Source organism: Anolis carolinensis, chromosome 1, assembly GCF_035594765.1.
Source record: "Anolis carolinensis isolate JA03-04 chromosome 1, rAnoCar3.1.pri, whole genome shotgun sequence".
In the NCBI taxonomy this organism is placed as follows: Eukaryota; Metazoa; Chordata; class Lepidosauria; order Squamata; family Dactyloidae; genus Anolis; species Anolis carolinensis.
This window is the reverse complement of record NC_085841.1, coordinates 274,705,324-274,722,902: the sequence shown is the minus strand read 5'-3', so window position 1 is coordinate 274,722,902 and position 17,579 is coordinate 274,705,324. Positions and strand designations below refer to the sequence as shown.

Sequence of the window (17,579 nt, the reverse complement as noted above, 5' to 3'; positions counted from 1 at the left end):
GTGTGTGTGTGTGTGCTAGAGAGAGAGAGAGAAATTAAAATTTCAGAAATTATATATTTGGAGTTGAAATATATACAGAATATAAACAATTCTGTTTGATCAGCATAAACCTAATTGTTGGTCCATCAATTGCTGAATGATAAGTAAGCATTTGTATATGTGTATAAGGTAAAGGTCTCCCCTGATGTTAAGTCCAGTCATGTCTGACTCTGGGGGTTGGTACTCATCTCCATTTCTAAGCCGAAGAGCCGGCGTTGTCCGTAGACACCTCCAAGGTCATGTGGCCGGCATGACTGCATGGTGCGCCGTTACCTTCCCGCTGGAGCGGTACCTATTGATCTACTCACATTGGCATGTTTTCGAACTGCTAGGTTGGCAGAAGCTGGAGCGAACAGCGGCTGCTCACGTTGCTCCCGGGGTTTGAACCTGGGACCTTTCGGTCTGCAAGTTCAGCAGCTCAGTGCTTTAACACACTTCGCCACCGAGGCTCCTTATGTGTATAAGTCTTCTATTAAATTAGTACTAGGGTTGATCCAGTTTATCTTCCAAGATGAGTTAGGATCTGGTGCCTTTGGAATATTTAGACCACTTGTATTAATTACATTAATCCATTTGATTTACTATAGCTGTAACTAGCCATTAGTTTTAGGTTATTTTATTTATTTTATTGGGCTTTTACTTCATGACATCCTAAATTCTTAGTGTAGGGAATAATACGAATAATGCATTCTACTATCTACATATGTATGCTAATCGGTAAAAAACAATAAAATATAAAAACTTCACCACCGTTAGTAAAATTCTTAAATGTAAATTATGGAATTACAGGTTGAGTATCTCTTATCCAAAATGCTTGGGATCAACATGTTTTGGATTATTTTGGATTTAGGAGTACCTGTATTTTCATACATGTGCACAATGAGATATGTTGGAGATGGATCCCAAAATTCATGTATGTTTCTTCACATACCCCGAAGATAATTTTATACAATAGTTTTAATAATTTTGTCCACACTAACCATCAAAAAGCAAAGGTATCACTCTCTCAGCCACACACTGACAGTTTTGGATTTTGGTGTCCCAAATAAAATACAGTCAACTTGTATTTAATTGTGGAGTTAAAATTAATGGAAGATTATATTAAAGAAGCAGTTTGTAAAACTACAGTATTAATATGGTCAGTGGGTAGTAATCTTTTTGTTTTATATTTACTGCCTTCAAGTCAAGTTTGACTTATGGCAACCCTATGAATAAGAAACTCTCCAAGTCATTATATCCTCCGCTGCTTTCTTTCAATCTTGAAGACTTTAATGTTCAGATATATATTTATTACATTTCAGGATATTTTATAGCTGCCCTTTCAATTCCTTGTCTTATTTTATTTGTTGACTGCAGTCTCCATTCTGTTTAATGGTTATGCCAAGTTATGGAAATCCTTGAACTATTTCAGTATCTTGCCTACTTCAAAGACAAGTAAATCATCTGTAATCATTTCTTTTGTTTTCTTAATGTTCAGCTGGAAAGCTATATTTTCACTTTCTGCCTTGATTTTCTTCAGTATTGTTAAAATCTTTATTTTCTTCCTGTTTTTAGATTGTTGAAGTTCCTTCCTCTAATTTTGATGCCACAGCCAAGAACTGAGATATATAAATTCCTTAATAAAATAGATATGAAAATTAGAAGTTTCTGGGATCCTGAAAATTAGATGCTGTAAACTTTAGAATTTAAAGCTTTCATATAACTATTTTAATTTATGAAAAATAAGTATGGCTGGTATTGACACAAATAAAAATAACAAAAATACAATGAGTTTACTTCGTACTTACAGCCTCAAAATGAAAGTCAGACCAAACATTTCTCTTGTCAATATTATTTTTTATTATTTTCATTGCTGTGTTTTCTTTGTTGTTGACAGTAACCATTTTTCCAATGATAATTATCACAGTTGCATGTACAAACAGAAAAATTCCTTCTAACAACTGAAAACAGATTTCAAAAGCAATTGATGCAACTGTCACCCAATTTAAGGTCAAACTAGATGTGACGTTAATCAAGTTATGAATTAGATGCTTATGTCAAGCCACCTTTTTATGCAAAGTAACATTTGGGTGACAAGTAAATTAACTTAGACTTGAGAGGTTTTTATTTTAATCACATGCCTTAATTACTACTCTTGCCCCTTCCACACAGCTGTATAAAATCCAAATTGAACTGTATTATATGGTAGTGTGGATTCAAATAACCTAGTTCAAAGCAGATATTGTGAAATATCTGCCTTGATATTCTGGGTCATATGGCTGTGTGGAAGGGCCCTCAGTCATTCCCAAATTATAGAGTATTTTCAACAGAAAACATTAATGAGGTGGAGTAATCCCTCCTATTGCCCTCCTGTTACATAGATCGCTAAATGTCTACTGTCCTGGGTTTGGGGGGGGGAGGGGAAGCAAGGAAAAAGAGGTAAGTTCCAAGCACAGAGTTTAAAGCAATGAAATCCCAAAATTTACCCAGAGAAGGACTAAAGATTAATCCATCATGGTAATATTTAGATTAGATTTTCTAAGTCAAAAAGGGCATGCAGGCTTCAGATATACAGTTATATCTCAGGTAATGAAGTAGATGTGTTCCTGAGCATAATTTTTTAAATATTAAATTTTGTAGCAGAAATAACAGAAAGAATTGGTTCATACACCACACACAGAACATTTCAAGTTTCAGTGAATTTTGCATTCAAAACTTTATTGTTGGAACTGAAACAACCAAGTCGGTAAGCTTTGCATAACTACGCAAAACATTTTGAACAATTTCTAGAGACTACTTGAAAGTTTCTTCCAAAATACACCCAGAGATGACTTTTCCTTTCATTAGCCTCCACTTTTATTATGATTTGCATTCGGTGGCTAAATATTGTAATTTGTAGCCAATTTTGGAGGCTTATCTGTTAATTCTGTTCATACATTCCTAGTAAGGGATTCTGGAAGCAGCTGCTGTTTACTTGCCCGTAGACTACTTCCACACAGCCAATTAATCTGGGTCAAGATGTGGATTTAAGAAATCTGGACCACTTCAGAGTGCCTGTACAGGCACCCCATGAACCAGCTGGAAGATGAGAGAAAGTTCACACTGACTGTGGATCAAAACCTCAGATATTTATGATCAAGGCAAAGTATCTGACTGTCATTCCCTGGTCCTCCTCCTTCCTTATGCTAAAGTGCACAAGTAGGTTTTTTGAAGAAGAGGAGGGAAGGGGCCATTTTTATCTCTTTAGAGAGGGCATTCAAGAGGTGAGGGGTGATCGTGAAGAAGGCCCTTTCTCTCACTCCTACCAGCCACACTTGAGATGGGGGTGGGACAAAATGTAGGGCCTCCTCCGTCGACTGCAGTGTCTGAGTAGGTCTGTAAGAGGAGATGTGGTCCTTCAAGTAACCTGGGCCTGAACCGTTTTTCTTTCTATAGTTACCTTATATACATGCTGAGGTACAATGTCTTGATGGTGCTGCTGGTCCTGCTGGTTAAAGATGCCTTTTTTATTCAAAATAAGATAGTTAAACAAAGAGTAATGATATACTTGTGAATAAATGTTAGTGTGTTGTTGACTTATTATGTCAAAAATATAGAGAAACTGGCAGGACCTATAAATGATGTTCAAAATAATTTGATGAGACAATTTGCCCAGACCAGAGCATTTTATCATAGCACTTACTTGAGAATAAATGTCACTGAACTTAGGCTGACTTCTGAGCAGCCACATAAAAAACTATACTATAACAGTAATCAGTAACTTACTACATACAAGTTCTGTCAGATTCTGTGCAGATTTTAAAGCAGCTCCACTGGCTTTTGACAAGTTTGCGGGCCCAATTCAAAGTGCAGATGATTACCTATAAAGGTCTGATCTACCTTCGAGACCACATCTCCTTCTACGAACCCGTGCAGGCATTGAGATCTGCTGGGGAGGCCCTTCACTCAGTCCCACCACCGTCTCAAGTACAGTTGGCGGGGACAAGAGGAAAGGGCCTTCACAGTGGTGGCTCCCCAGCTCTGGAATACCCTCCCTAAAGAAATTAGGTTAGCCCCCACTCTTCAAGCCTTTTGGATAAGTATAAAAACATGGCTCTTCAAGCAAGCCTTTGATCCTGTGTAATCTGTGGTCAGCTTGATGAGCCACGGATTGTTCTGCTCCGCACTAGATTGTTATGACAGAAAGCCAACTTATTCGCAGGTTCTACTGTGCCTTTAACTGTGTGGACCATAATACATTGTGGCATGTTCTTGGTGGTATGGGGATACCACATCACCTTGTCTGTCTCCTGAGAAATCTGTATAAAGACCAAGTAGCCACAGTAAGAACAGACCACAGAACAACAGACTGGTTCAAGATTGGGAAAGGAGTACGGCAGGGCTGCATACTTTCACCCTACCTATTAAACTTGTACGCAGAACACATCATGCGATGTGCGGGGCTTGACGAATCCAAGGCTGGAGTTAAAATTGCTGGAAGAAACATTAACAACCTTAGATATGCAGATGATACCACTCTGATGGCTGAAAGTGAGGAGGAACTGAGGAGCCTTAGCACCAAGATGAAAGAAGAAAGTGCAAAAGCTGGGTTGCAGTTAAACATCAAGAAAACTAAGATTATGGCAACCAGACTGATTGATAACTGGCAAATGGAGGGAGAAAATGTGGAGGCAGTGATAGACTTTATATTTCTAGGCGCGAAGATCACTGCAGATGCAGACTGCAGCCAGGAAATAAGAAGACGTGTACTTCTTGGGAAGAGAGCAATGGCCAACCTTGATAAAATAGTGAAGAGTAGAGACATCACACTGGCAACGAAGATCCGCATAGTGAAAGCAATGGTATTCCCCATAATAACCTATGGATGTGAGAGCTCGACCATAAAGAAGGCTGAGTGAAGGAAGATAGATGCTTTTGAACTTTGGTGCTTGAGGAAAATCCTGAGAGTGCCTTCGACCGCAAGAAGATCCAAACAGTCTATCTTCCAGGAAATAATGCCTGGCTGCTCACTGGAGGGAAGGATTTTAGAGGCAAAGATGAAGTATTTTGGCCACATCATGAGAAGACAGAAAAGCTTGGAAAATATCATGATGCTGGGGAAAATGGAAGGAAAAAGGAAGAGAGGCCGACCAAAGGCGAGATGGATGGATGGTATCCTTGAAGTGACTGGCTTGACCTGGGGGCAGCAGCAGCCGACAGGGAGCTTTGGCGTGGACTGGTCCATGAGGTCACGAAGAGTCAGAAACAACTGAATGAATAAAGAAGAAGAAGACTGTGCTTTAGGAATTTTTATAATTTTAAACTCTTACAATTTTATTAGTCGGATTTTTATGCGTTTTTGCTTCTACTTAGGTCATTGTATTTATACTTGGTGTATTGCTGTTTATATGCAGCACTTGGAGGCCTTTTGTGAGCCTCCCCAAGTCCCTTCGGGGAGATGGTGGTGGGGTACAAATAAAGATGTATTATTATTATTATTATTATTATTATTATTATTATTATTATTATTATTATTATTTACTACCCTGGAATATTCAGGCATAGCTTTCCTTTTGTTTTTTCATTGTTGAGATCATAGATAATTTCACATATTATAAGGTAATGAGTATATTTTCTAGCCCACATAGTTAATTTTGCTCATCTTTTTAATAGTTCTAGATTCAGCACACCAAAATTCATTAGGGATATAATTTTCAATACATCTTCTCATCTTGAAGATATTTTTCTTGTTTTAAAAGGGGGAGGAGAATTGGCTGCTCTTGATTATTTTGCATTTATCTCCGTGTTTTTGTTGTGTCCTTTCTACCCATTCATCCACTCTTTTCTTTTATTTACTATAAACTAAATATATTTTAAAAATTAAGCCTTAATTAGACTTTTCCTTGAAACAAATTTGAAAACAATGTTATTATTTCAGGGATACTTCAATGGAAGCAAAAGTACTGCATTATTATGCTGGTTAATATGTTCTAAGAAAATCAATATATAGTAAGACAATCGAGATTTTGTAAAAAATAAAATAGGAAATTGCTAAAAGTATAGTGACAATTTCATTATGGAGCATGTTTTGTAATGATAATCATCTTTCTTATACCTTCATCTGAATAACATACACAAATATATAAATAGATGTTGTACTGAATGTTATAATGTGCTTGACATTCTAAAGGGCTCAGGTTTTTTGTTTTTTTTTAAATGTGCATGAATGTAAGTTTTCTCCTGTTCTGTATTTTTATTTATTTTCAATGAACATATGTCTACTCAGCTTCCTTTTGTATTTTCTATGCTAAATTTGACATATTAAAATACATTTTGTCCCCAGTTGCACTCAGTTAATGTATGCCTATACATATCATGAATGGTCTTTAATCATCGACATTTCTCTGACCTCTTATGATACTGTCTAGAAATCAACAACTTTTAATACCTCGTTATTTTATCCGTTTTATAGTTTCAATATGGTTAGAAAACTTTGTTCATAACCATTGAACTTGAGTTTTTTCTTAATTCTATTTGAGAAGCTTTATGTCCTTTAAATGCTCAGATCACATCCCACACACATCTCTGGGTGATATTTGGATGATTAATGCCCCTCATCTCAACTTGAAGTAAACATAATATTCCCTCTTTATCCTGGACCTTTTCAATATGTTTGTCTTTTTTCAATAGCAAAACAATTTTGCTGATGTTTTGGATTGTTGATTGTGCCTTTCCTACATCTTACATTTATAAAGTCATTCCTTTTGCTATGGTTTGGTTATGGCTTCTTTCAATAAACCATAATTTAAATTAAGCACATGTTTGTTGTATGTTTTCCGGGCTGTATGGCCATGTTCTAGAAGTATTCTCTCCTGACGTTTCGCCCACATCTATGGTAAGCATCCTCAGAGGTTGTGAGGTATGGAGAAACTCAGCAAGGAAGGTTTATATATATATCTGTGGGAAGTCCAGGGTGAGGGAAGAACTCTTGTCAGTTGGAGGCCAGCGTGAATGTTGCAGTTAATCACCCTAATTTGCACTGAATGGCTTCATCTACTGGCTACTTTCTGCTTGGGGACATCCTTTGTTACCATCCTTCCCTCACCCTGGACTTCCCACAGATATATATAAACCTTCCTTGCTGAGTTTCTCCATACCTCACAACCTCTGAGGATATCTGCCATAGATGTGGGTGAAACGTCAGGAGAGAATACTTCTAGAACATGGCCATACAGCCTGGAAAACATACAACAACCCTGTGATCCTAGCCATGAAAGCCTTAAGCACATGTTGTTTTTGAGGTATATAACGACAAAGTTTTACATAGCAAATGTCAGTGCTTCAGGTCTCAGTGCTGTACCAGAGGAGAAAGAGTCCTAGGGGACTATGATTGTATCCATCTTGTAACTCACCCAGCCTTGAGCAGTGGTTTCACATCCTCTCTGAAATGAGTCCTTGTAGTTCAAACTAATAAACAAACCTGAAATCCGTGCTTCCCTGAGAAGTCTTCAAGACACAAACTAGGAAAGCAGATTCTGAGTCCATCATACCAGAACTTTAGTAACACATGAGCTGATTTTACTCCAAATCAGTCCCCAAGCTGACGGTTCTTTATCCTGCGGCAGAATTGATTCAGTCATCTTTTTAAAGCCACATGGACATATTCCTCTTTGTACTGTACTTTAGTGCAGTATCCCTTTCCTGATTGCTTGTCACCTTTGTGTTAATCTTCACCCCTTCCAAACCTTGTATTTATTGGGAACATACTATTTGCATAATTTTCTTTATATCAATATAATGGAAACCTTGGATCTCTCACCTGTCCAAACATGATAGCTGGGCTCCACAAGGAAACTCCATTTGCAACGGGAATGAGAAATATATAGCATATTTGTAATGCTGTACCCATAATCTCCATCATTTCAGGCATACCCCCACCCCCCAAACATGAACATCAGAAATTGCCTTACAGCCCTATGCTTTTATCTTTTATTATGTAACGTTTACATACAATAAAAATAAAATTGCACCAGAAACAGACAAGCTACACACTGAATGTATAGGACATGTCATAGTACCAATTAAACATGGCATTTCCCATACTTAACTTACTAGGAGCGGTTTAAAAAAACAAAAATAAAGATGATTGCCAACAATCCTTTCTGCTGTTATGATGGTTAACTCTGTGTCTCTTGTCTACCAGTTACACTTATTTTCACTTGATTACACTTTCATATATATAGAAAATGGATACAGTTTTAAAAAAAACCAACAATCATTTAGCCACGATTATTTTCCTTCAAAAAATCAACTTGAAGTTTCCAATCTTTCACAAACATTACAGAAAGGTTTTCTTTGACCAAAATAGAAAGTTTATTCATCTCTTCTAACTTGTTCAATTAAAATAACCACTCCTCTTTAGTGGGAACCAGATCACTTTTCAATTTCTTTGCATCATATATTCTGGCAGCTAATATCCAGCATTGAACTATTTTTCATGCTTTCTTTATTCCAACTTTTCCTAAAGGAAAAGTTCAGGTTTTAATTAAACAACTTTCTTCAAAAAAATTTCTGAATTATGCTATGTATTTTAATCTAAAATTGCTTAGTTTTTCCCCCCAGTTCCATCACATGTGATAAATAGATACTTCCAGAGGATTTTTTTTCCATTTCCAAAATACATTTGATGATTCTATATACATTTTAGTCAGTGTCCGGTACCAAAAGTTGTCCTTCAAAAAATAACAGAATTAAATATGAGAACCTTTTTACTAGCTTCTGTCACATTGCTTTGCTACATCTGTTATAGCCAAAATTTCTAACCCATTTTATCATACAGTCTTTCATATGTTCATATTCTAATGCAAATATTTACTAACTTTTATATGTTTTACCAATTATTTGTTAATCATTCATACGAGGGTTGAATGAAAATTAATGCCTCCACCTTCGTTACTTGGGTTTGGATGGGAATATTTTAATAAACCAAACACAGAAATAATCCTTGGCATGTGCTCTTTAACTACCACTATTCACTTTTCCACATAATCACCAGACAATTGGATACATTCCTGCCAACAATGAACAAGTTTTCTAAAACCGTCACGGAAGAAGTCGACACTCTGTTTTCGCAACCAGCATCTCACAGTACCCATCGTGCACAGATCTTCCGATAGCCAAGCAAAGCAATACTGTGACCCACACGTTCTTGTGAAATGCCAATTATGCTTAAAATTTCTCTCTGAGTCAAACGACGATCTCTCTGAATCAATCTGTCAACCTTTTGCTTGTGAAACTCGGTGGTTGCTGTCACAGGACGTCCAACTCTTTGTTTGTCATGCAAGTCAGATGTTCCCACCTTAACATCTTTAAACTTACTCGTCCAACGACACACAGTACTGACATCAACACAATCACCATAAAAGGCTTGCATTCTCTGATGAATTTCCTTTGGGGTTACACCTTCTCCTGTCAAGAATTCAAAGACCTTACGTTGCTTAAGTTGCATTGACCGACCGTCTGCGCAGGGTTCCATTCTTCACACTTTAACAACACAACCGTTGATTGCTAAGGCTTCCCGCCAAATGGAACTGTAGAGGAGAGTCTACTGAACAAGCCAGTACCTGCTGCATACCAGTACTGCCTTCTGTTGAATTACGAAGGTGGGGGCATTACTTTTCATTCAGCCCTTGTACATAACTGAGTTTCATATTCTGACATTGACCTTTCAGTTCCATACTTTTTATATCATTTAAAACAACAGTAAGGAGGAAAGCAATTGATATTCATATTCCTTTGTATCAATCTCTCAATAATTGATCTTTCAACTTCATATTGTATTCTCCTTTAGAGATCTCTAACATATCTTAATAATCATTTTTCTTTACAATTTTTTTCTTTTCTGTTTTAGGTGTTTGTTTTTTTTACATATTCCTTCCTTTAATCAAGTTAGACAATATGAAGCATGATTTAGTCTTGAATTTGGTACTCTAGGGCACTTGATATTTGGGAGACAGTTGTCATCTCCCAAAGCTTCCCAGCCCCTCTGTTGCTTACAGCTGCCTTATCCGGGTGTCTGACTATGCTCTTCAACATTCATGTTTTCTTGACCTTGTATTGACTACATAACTGTTTACTTCTTTGTGGAGAAGAGAGATTAGAGTTGCAGAAAGAATGAGAAGTATTTTTTGTGTCAAAGCTGTGACCGTGTTATATATGTATATTTTGTAAGCATAAAGAATTGTTAACATTACAAGTAACATTAAAATATTTTCAAGTAATCTTTTGCTATCTCTGTCTGAAGTGTGACTGGGCATATTGTCTAATCTATTTTAACCATAATTGGAACCTAAAAGGGATTGCTATATAATCAATCATTGGCTAACTATTGAGAACTGAGAACCAGAACTGATTACTGGGATGGGATACTTCATTATCTCATGTTTTCAGTTTGTTTTTAATACTATTAAGTCTGCATTTATTTGTGTCAGATCTGAGTAGATTATAAAGCTCACAATACAGGTACTGTATTCCTAAGAATTTATATTGAAAATGCAAACTGCTGCTTATGATATTGTTCTCAATTTACTCATTTATATCCTGCATTTTCCCCAGTGCTGGTACTCAAGATGTCTTTAGGAAGATAAATCAGAAACAGAAATATATTAAACTGGATTCAGAAACATTGTAACATGTCCTCTCTTTCTCCCCCTCTTGTTTTAACTTGAAGGATTGTTCAACATCAGAAGAATATAATATTGCTGCAGCACTACTGCCACTAACAACTGCCTTTTATCGGGTAAGTTACGATTTTCTGTAAACTGAATCATATCTGTTTAACTAGCCTTAACTGTAATTATTTAAAGTAGGGGTAAGTATGGTGTGCCTTGAGCCACATGTACCCCATCCTGTTTTTGCACCATAGGCTCCCATATTCACTCCAACTGCTATTTTTTTTTTGTCAAAAAGGATTCTTCTTTTATATGAATCACAAAAAACCCTCAATGGTTTTTTTAACATTAAAAGTACAGGTTTATTTCAGTTAATGAACTTGACGATTTCCTAAGTATTACTATGGTAGCAGAGATAAGTAACATACAAAGAATGAAGTTAGGTTCCTATGTCACAAAAGGGAAGAGCTGCTTCGACATGTTTCAGCATATGTCTTATTCAGAATTTAAACTATGCACACATGAAATGTAGCAGCCAAGTCAGGTAAGCCTTACATGAATTAACAACATTTGGAATCTTTTAGAGGCAATTTAAACTTCTTCCAAAATGCATCCAGAGATATTTCCCCCCACCGGTTGTCAAATTTAAACAATTTCCATTTTGGTGGCCAAATCTGTTCTTTTATAACATGCTGGGAAGGGAGGAAGGGGGGGCCAAATACACTGTGATCACTATGATTTACAAAACCCTTAAACAGCTTGGGGGCAGTATTATATATTATATTTATTTATACCCCACATGTGTAATTCTCTGCTAATGGATGGTAGACTGGCTCCATTTCTTTTTGAATTTTCAACAAGCAAAAGCCATGTTGTTTCATATGGTCTTTGGTCCTTGAAACTTCTCTGGTTGTCTTAATTGATAGATGTTATAATCATTTTTAAGGAATATTTTTATTTTTCAACCAATTAATTGTTTTAAATGTTTTTGCATCACCTTGAGGACCTTAGCAAGCTGACAGGTGGTATATGAGTGCCTTAAATAAATACATTTAAAAATACAATCGGATTTGAAAATTGGAAGCATATTTCCCAGTATTTCTAAAACAAACATATATTTCAGATTCTTCTAAAAATACTGTGAAATTAAGATAAAATGTTGCATAATGGTTGGTAAACTGGTTTGTTAAAGGGTTAACTAGAAAATCTCAAATTTTTAAAATCTCGTAAAGTCTGTGTCTAGTAGAAGTATATTTTAGGGCAATACACAAACGTAATTAAATTAACAAGAGAAAATTTCTGTTTACAACATACTGTGACTCTTGTGATGTCCAGTAAAATTCCAGTAATAATACCCAGTGACTAGGCACTTACAAAACCCAATGGAGCCGGATGTGACTGAAGAAATCCACAGGCTCATAGCCATCAGCATTAAATTCATGGACAACAAGTCAGTATACCGATACATACTTGTGGTCTGGAAAAGTGTCTTACAGTTTTCAAGCAAAGAACAACACTGCCTCTTCCCTTTATTTCATTTTGTATTGCTAGATCTGAATAATCAAAAAAGGTATGATTCATCTACATCAATAGGAACGTTCTTCATTGTGTGTACTAATGGTCTGTGCAAGCAAACAGTTTTAACCTCTAGGGCAGACAACAATGTTTCTGTTTACCATTACTAATACAGTTGGAATTTGTTTCAAAAATAAATAACACGTAATTACATTTGCCATACTGTTCTCTTTATTCTTTTTGGTTAAATATGGCCTGTTGTGTTAATTTTCCAACAGAGTTATTACAAATAATGTGATACCGTAGTAAACCATTTCAAAATAAATGTAGGTATATAACTGACTCTGAGCATACTTCTGTGCATAACTTATATGTATTCCCCTTTCTAACATCTACTTTTGGCACTGTGTGTCAAGTTGTGCCTCAATACCTTGGGTGTGAAATATCCTGGGAAGGTACTTCCCTTTTTATTCATTTTGCCCTCCCAGTTAATCTTGACACAAACATATTCGTAATACATGTTGAGAATCCCTCATCTAGAATTCTAAAATCCAAAATACTTCAAAATCTGAAATTATCCACATTGGTGACTGCGATAGAAATGCTTTCTGATGGTACAATGTACACAATAAACTTTTTTTCATGCACAAAATTATAAAGAAATATAGTGTATAAAAGTATCATCACACTATGCATATAAGATGAATATGAAAGGTAAATTAATTTTGTATTGAGACTTTGGTATGTATATGCAAGGAGCCCCCAGTGGCACCGCAGGTTAAACCACTGAGCTGCTGAACTTGCTGACCGAAAGGTCGGCAGTTCAAATCCGGAGATCAGAGTGAGCTCCCACTGCTAGTCCCAGCTTCTGCCAATCTACCCTTTTCCCCCGAAAATAAGACATCCCCTGAAAATAAGACCTAGTAGAGGTTTTGCTGAATTTCTGAATATAAGACCTCCCCCAAAAGTAAAACCTAGCAAAGTTTGTGTTTGGAAGCATGCCCACCAAACAGAACACCAGAGCATACAGGATTGGTAAATGTACATGCCATAGATTGTTGGAAATAATGGTAGTAACAAGAAATTCTTGATAGGATTCAAAGTTTGTTTGGTTATGCTAGTTTATGATAACTGTACAGTATATATTAAATGTTCATTTTTTTTTGTTCAACAATAAATGTGAATTCTTCTTCATGGAAAAATAAGACATCCCTTGAAAATAAGACTTAGCGCATCTTTGGGAGCAAAAATTAATATAAGACACTGTCTTATTTTTGGGGAAACACGGTAGCAGTGTAAAAACATGCAAATGTGATTAGATCAATAGGTACCGCTCCAGCAGGAAGGGAATGGCACTCCATGCAATCATGCCAGCCACATGACTTTGGAGGTGTTGACGGACAACGCTGGCTCTTCGGCTTAGAAATGGAGATGAGCACCAACCCCCAAAGTCAGACATGACTAGACTTAATGTCAGGGGGAAACCTTTATCTTTACCTTTACCTATGTATATGCAAATAAAGGTATTCCAGAATCTGAAATCCCAAATCCTTCTTGTTCAAGTGTTTTGGATGAAGAACACTAAACCCGTACATAAGTCATATAAGTCATAGTCACATGGTTGAGCAGAATGCGACTTGAAAGCACTTTGTGTTAGAAAAATCTCCAAAATAAGAGTATTTAAATATACGAAACAGGATACTTAACTGAGCAGTTAGCTCACAACAAGTAGAAGGTGTAGTGTAGTGGTTGTAAAACAATTCTTGAACTAAAGAGGCAAACATGTAGAGTTCAATCCTTAAAGTTTCAAAGGGTTTATTTAAAAAATATAAGAACTACATGTCTTGATAGAAAAGATTGGGTCTAAGCTTCTCTCTACCTCTATTACTTCTAGGGTTCAAACAAAAGGGAAAAAACTCTACTACATTTTCTGAATTCCACAGAGTAGAGAGAGAGGTCTGAATAAAAAGGTGGAAAAAGAAGTGTGACCATGAGGTCTTTAAATGAAAAGACATGCATCCTAAAGAAATGCCATTCTGTGTCATCAATTAGGATGGGAGGAAAATGAGTGAGAGAGAGGACATATACATCAGCAGAAATTCAGGAGCCGGGGTGGGGGATTCCTTCAGCCAAGCCTAATGCTATCTAGTTGTTTCTCATTGAGGACTGCAGACTTGAGCAATGTGTAGTTGAATGCGAACACTTTTCACTGATTGAAATTTCTTTTGAGAAAACAGATATCAGAAATTAGTATTGTAGCACAACTGCTCATCTTCATGCCCTCGAACATACAAGGCCAGACAAAGATCAATTTTTGCCTCCAATACTGTTGCCATCTACATGATGTTTATGAGAAATTTTGTCTGGAGATATGGACGGATGTAAAATATTATGTTGTCCATACCCAACAACACGATACATTTTTCTGTAACCCCATCCACATACAGAGGATGTTGTTGTTACAGCACAAGCAATTATCTTAAAAGACATGACTTGTGCATACTTCATAATCCAGACAATGCTTCTGCAATGGTTGCATCAGGCCTTTTAAAAATGCCGTTAAAATTGAACTGGTGTAAAACAGGGCTACCAGCATTCTGGCTTTGTACCCTTTTTTACATTTCCCTACGCATACATATTGTCTGCAAGGATAGCTTGGTCACGTTACTTAGGGAGAGATTGCATGCTTTGCTTGCATGACTCAGCCTTGTGTTGGTTTAGAATATACAGTTCAATGCACTTCTTCATTCTGTGCTTGTGTAGAGTGCATGGAGCCATATGTAGTCTTCATAAACTGTTTAAAATGTTTATGTATTGTCCAGAATAGAAATGAACCACAAGATTCAATGCCAGCAATTCCATAATACAGAAAACAGCCTCATTCACTTAAGAGTTTTCCGGAGACTCACGTCTAAAGCAATTCCCATTTTGAAAGTCCAAATCATCATACTCACATTATCATTAGAAATTAACAACACAATTTCTCCCTGAAGTGGGTGAATGTTTTATGCATTGTAGTCACCTATTTCTGCCATTATCCAAAAAAATTGATGAAAGTGTTTACAGTGTTCCCTCCCTACTTTGCGGTTCACTTTTCGCTCCCTCGATGCTTCACAGTTTTTTTCTGAGTGGCAATACCTGCCAATTTCCCTTTTGCGCATGTGCTCTCCCTCTCATCGCCCTCCAGACGGGCCACTCTGGATGCCGACGAGAGGGAGGCGCATGCGCAAAAGGGAAACTGGCAGGCGCCGGAGAGGAGCCCACCAAGAAGAAGCGCAGAAAGAAGGCTTGCGAAGGGGAGAAAGGCCACCTAACTACTAATATAATGTGTAAATATTAAAATAAATATAGTGCTCCTACTTCACGGATTTTCACTTATTGCAGGTGGTCCTGGAACGTAACCCCTGTGATAAGTGAGGGAACACTGTATATTCTAAGTGCTTTATAAGTTAAAGGGGAGCACGGTATAACATTTATTGCAGTATTTGTCGACATTTAGAGGGTTGACAATGAATTCTAAGATGAATGAAACCCTGCAGATTACAGTTGAATAGATACATGTAGTTTGGTATAAGAAAAAACATGAGAGTAGAGGTGGGCAAAGCAAGCAGTTCTTTCTCTTCACTCTTTTTGTAGTCCTTACTCCCCATAGACTCTTTGGGTTGCCTTTTTATGGCCAGAGAAGCAGGGAACTAATTCACCTGAAAAAGCTATTCGTATTTTTTAAATATACAATTTCAATCAGAGAAATGACTGCCCTCAGAAATGACCACTAAGTGCACTGTAATTTGCCATAACTTCCTTAGTATTTAGGACTCCTACAAATGTATGCTGTTCCTCTTGTGTTGCTTGTAGATTATTTTTCTGAAAATGGCATAGAGCAGAAATGTAGGTTTCGTTAAGACAATTACAGAATTTCAGGGTAGATGCAGGGAATGCCATGGATGTAGCGTATCTGGATTTCAGTAAGGTTCCCCATTACCTTCTGGCAAACAAACTAGTCAAATGTGGGCTAGGCAAAACTACGGTTAGGTGGATCTGAAATTGGCTAAGTGAACAAACCCAAAGGGTGCTCACTTCTTCATCCTGGAAAGAAGTGACAAGTGGAGTGCTGCAGGGTTCTGTTCTGGGCCTGGTTCTGTTCAACATCTTTATTAATGACTTAGATGAAGGCTTGGAAGGCATGATCATCAAGTTTGCAGATGACACCATATTGGGAGGAATAGCCAATACTCCAGAAGACAGGAGCAGAATTAAAAACAATCTTAATTTCTTGCTTCTTAGCAGGGGGTTGGACTGGATGGCTCATGAGGTCTCTTCCAACTCTACTATTCTATGATTCTATGATTAACAGATTAGAGAAATGGGCAAAAACTAACAAAATGAAGTTTAACAGGGACAAATGCAAGATACTCCACTTAGGCAGAAAAAATAAAAGCAAAGATACAGAATGGGGGATGCCTGACTTGACAGCAGTACATGTGAAAAAGATCTTGGAGTCCTCATGGACAACAAGTTAAACATGAGCCAACAATGTGATGTGGCAGCTTAAAAAGCCAATGGGATTTTGGCCTGCCTCAATAGGAGTATAGTGTCTGGATCCAGGGAAGTCATGCTACCCTTCTGTTCCATCTTGGTCAGACCACACCAGGAATACTGTGTCCCGTTCTGGGCACTGCAATTTAAGGGAGATGTTGATAAGCTGGCATATGTCTAGAGGAGGGCGACTAAAATGATCAAGGATCTGGAGAACAAGCCCTACGAGGAGCGGTTGAAAGAGCTGAGTATGTATAGCCTACAGAAGAGAAGGCTGAGAGGAGACATGATAACCATGTATAAATATGTGAGAGGAAGTCATAGCGAGGAGGGAGCAAGCTTGTTTTCTGCTGCCCTGAAGACTAGGATGTGGAACAATGGCTTTAAACTACAGGAAAGGAGATTCCACCTGAATAATAGGAAGAAATTCCTCACTGTGAGAGCTGTTCGGCAGTGGAACTCTGCTGCAGAGTGTAATGGAGGCTCCTTCTTTGAAGGCTTTTAAGCAGAGGCTGGATGGCCATCTGTCGGGGGTGCTTTGAATACGCTGTCCTGCTTCTTGGCAGGGGGTTGGACTGGATGGCCCATGAGGTCTCTTCCAACTCTATGATTCTATGATTCTTCCTCTTGTCCTTTCTTTCTGTTTTATTCAGCAGTCTCTAGAGTTGTTGCAACAAGGAAGCTGTGTGCTTCTTGTAGCATGCCTGCAATTAATAACCTGCAGTTAACAATCTGCAGCTCTTCAGGCAAATTGAATTTTGAATGAATGGATGACAGAACAAAATCAGCCTGGCCATGGAAGAGAAGGAGGGGAGAGGAGGAAGAGGTAAAATGAGGAAAGGCGAAAGAGGTGCATAAGTG

The 17,579-nt window shown here is 37.4% G+C and overlaps 1 protein-coding gene across 14 annotated transcripts in view; it reads left to right on the top strand.

Annotated features, from left to right (window-relative positions):
- The window catches only part of sbf2 (SET binding factor 2), a 339,926-nt gene that overhangs the window by 256,042 nt on the left and 66,305 nt on the right, over positions 1-17,579 (top strand). For all 14 annotated transcript variants that reach the window (XM_016993005.2, XM_062978926.1, XM_008106923.3 and 11 more), the window contains one exon: positions 10,727-10,795. In XM_016993005.2, the coding sequence (XP_016848494.2) occupies positions 10,727-10,795 (69 nt within the window). The remainder of the gene's footprint in view (positions 1-10,726; positions 10,796-17,579) is intronic.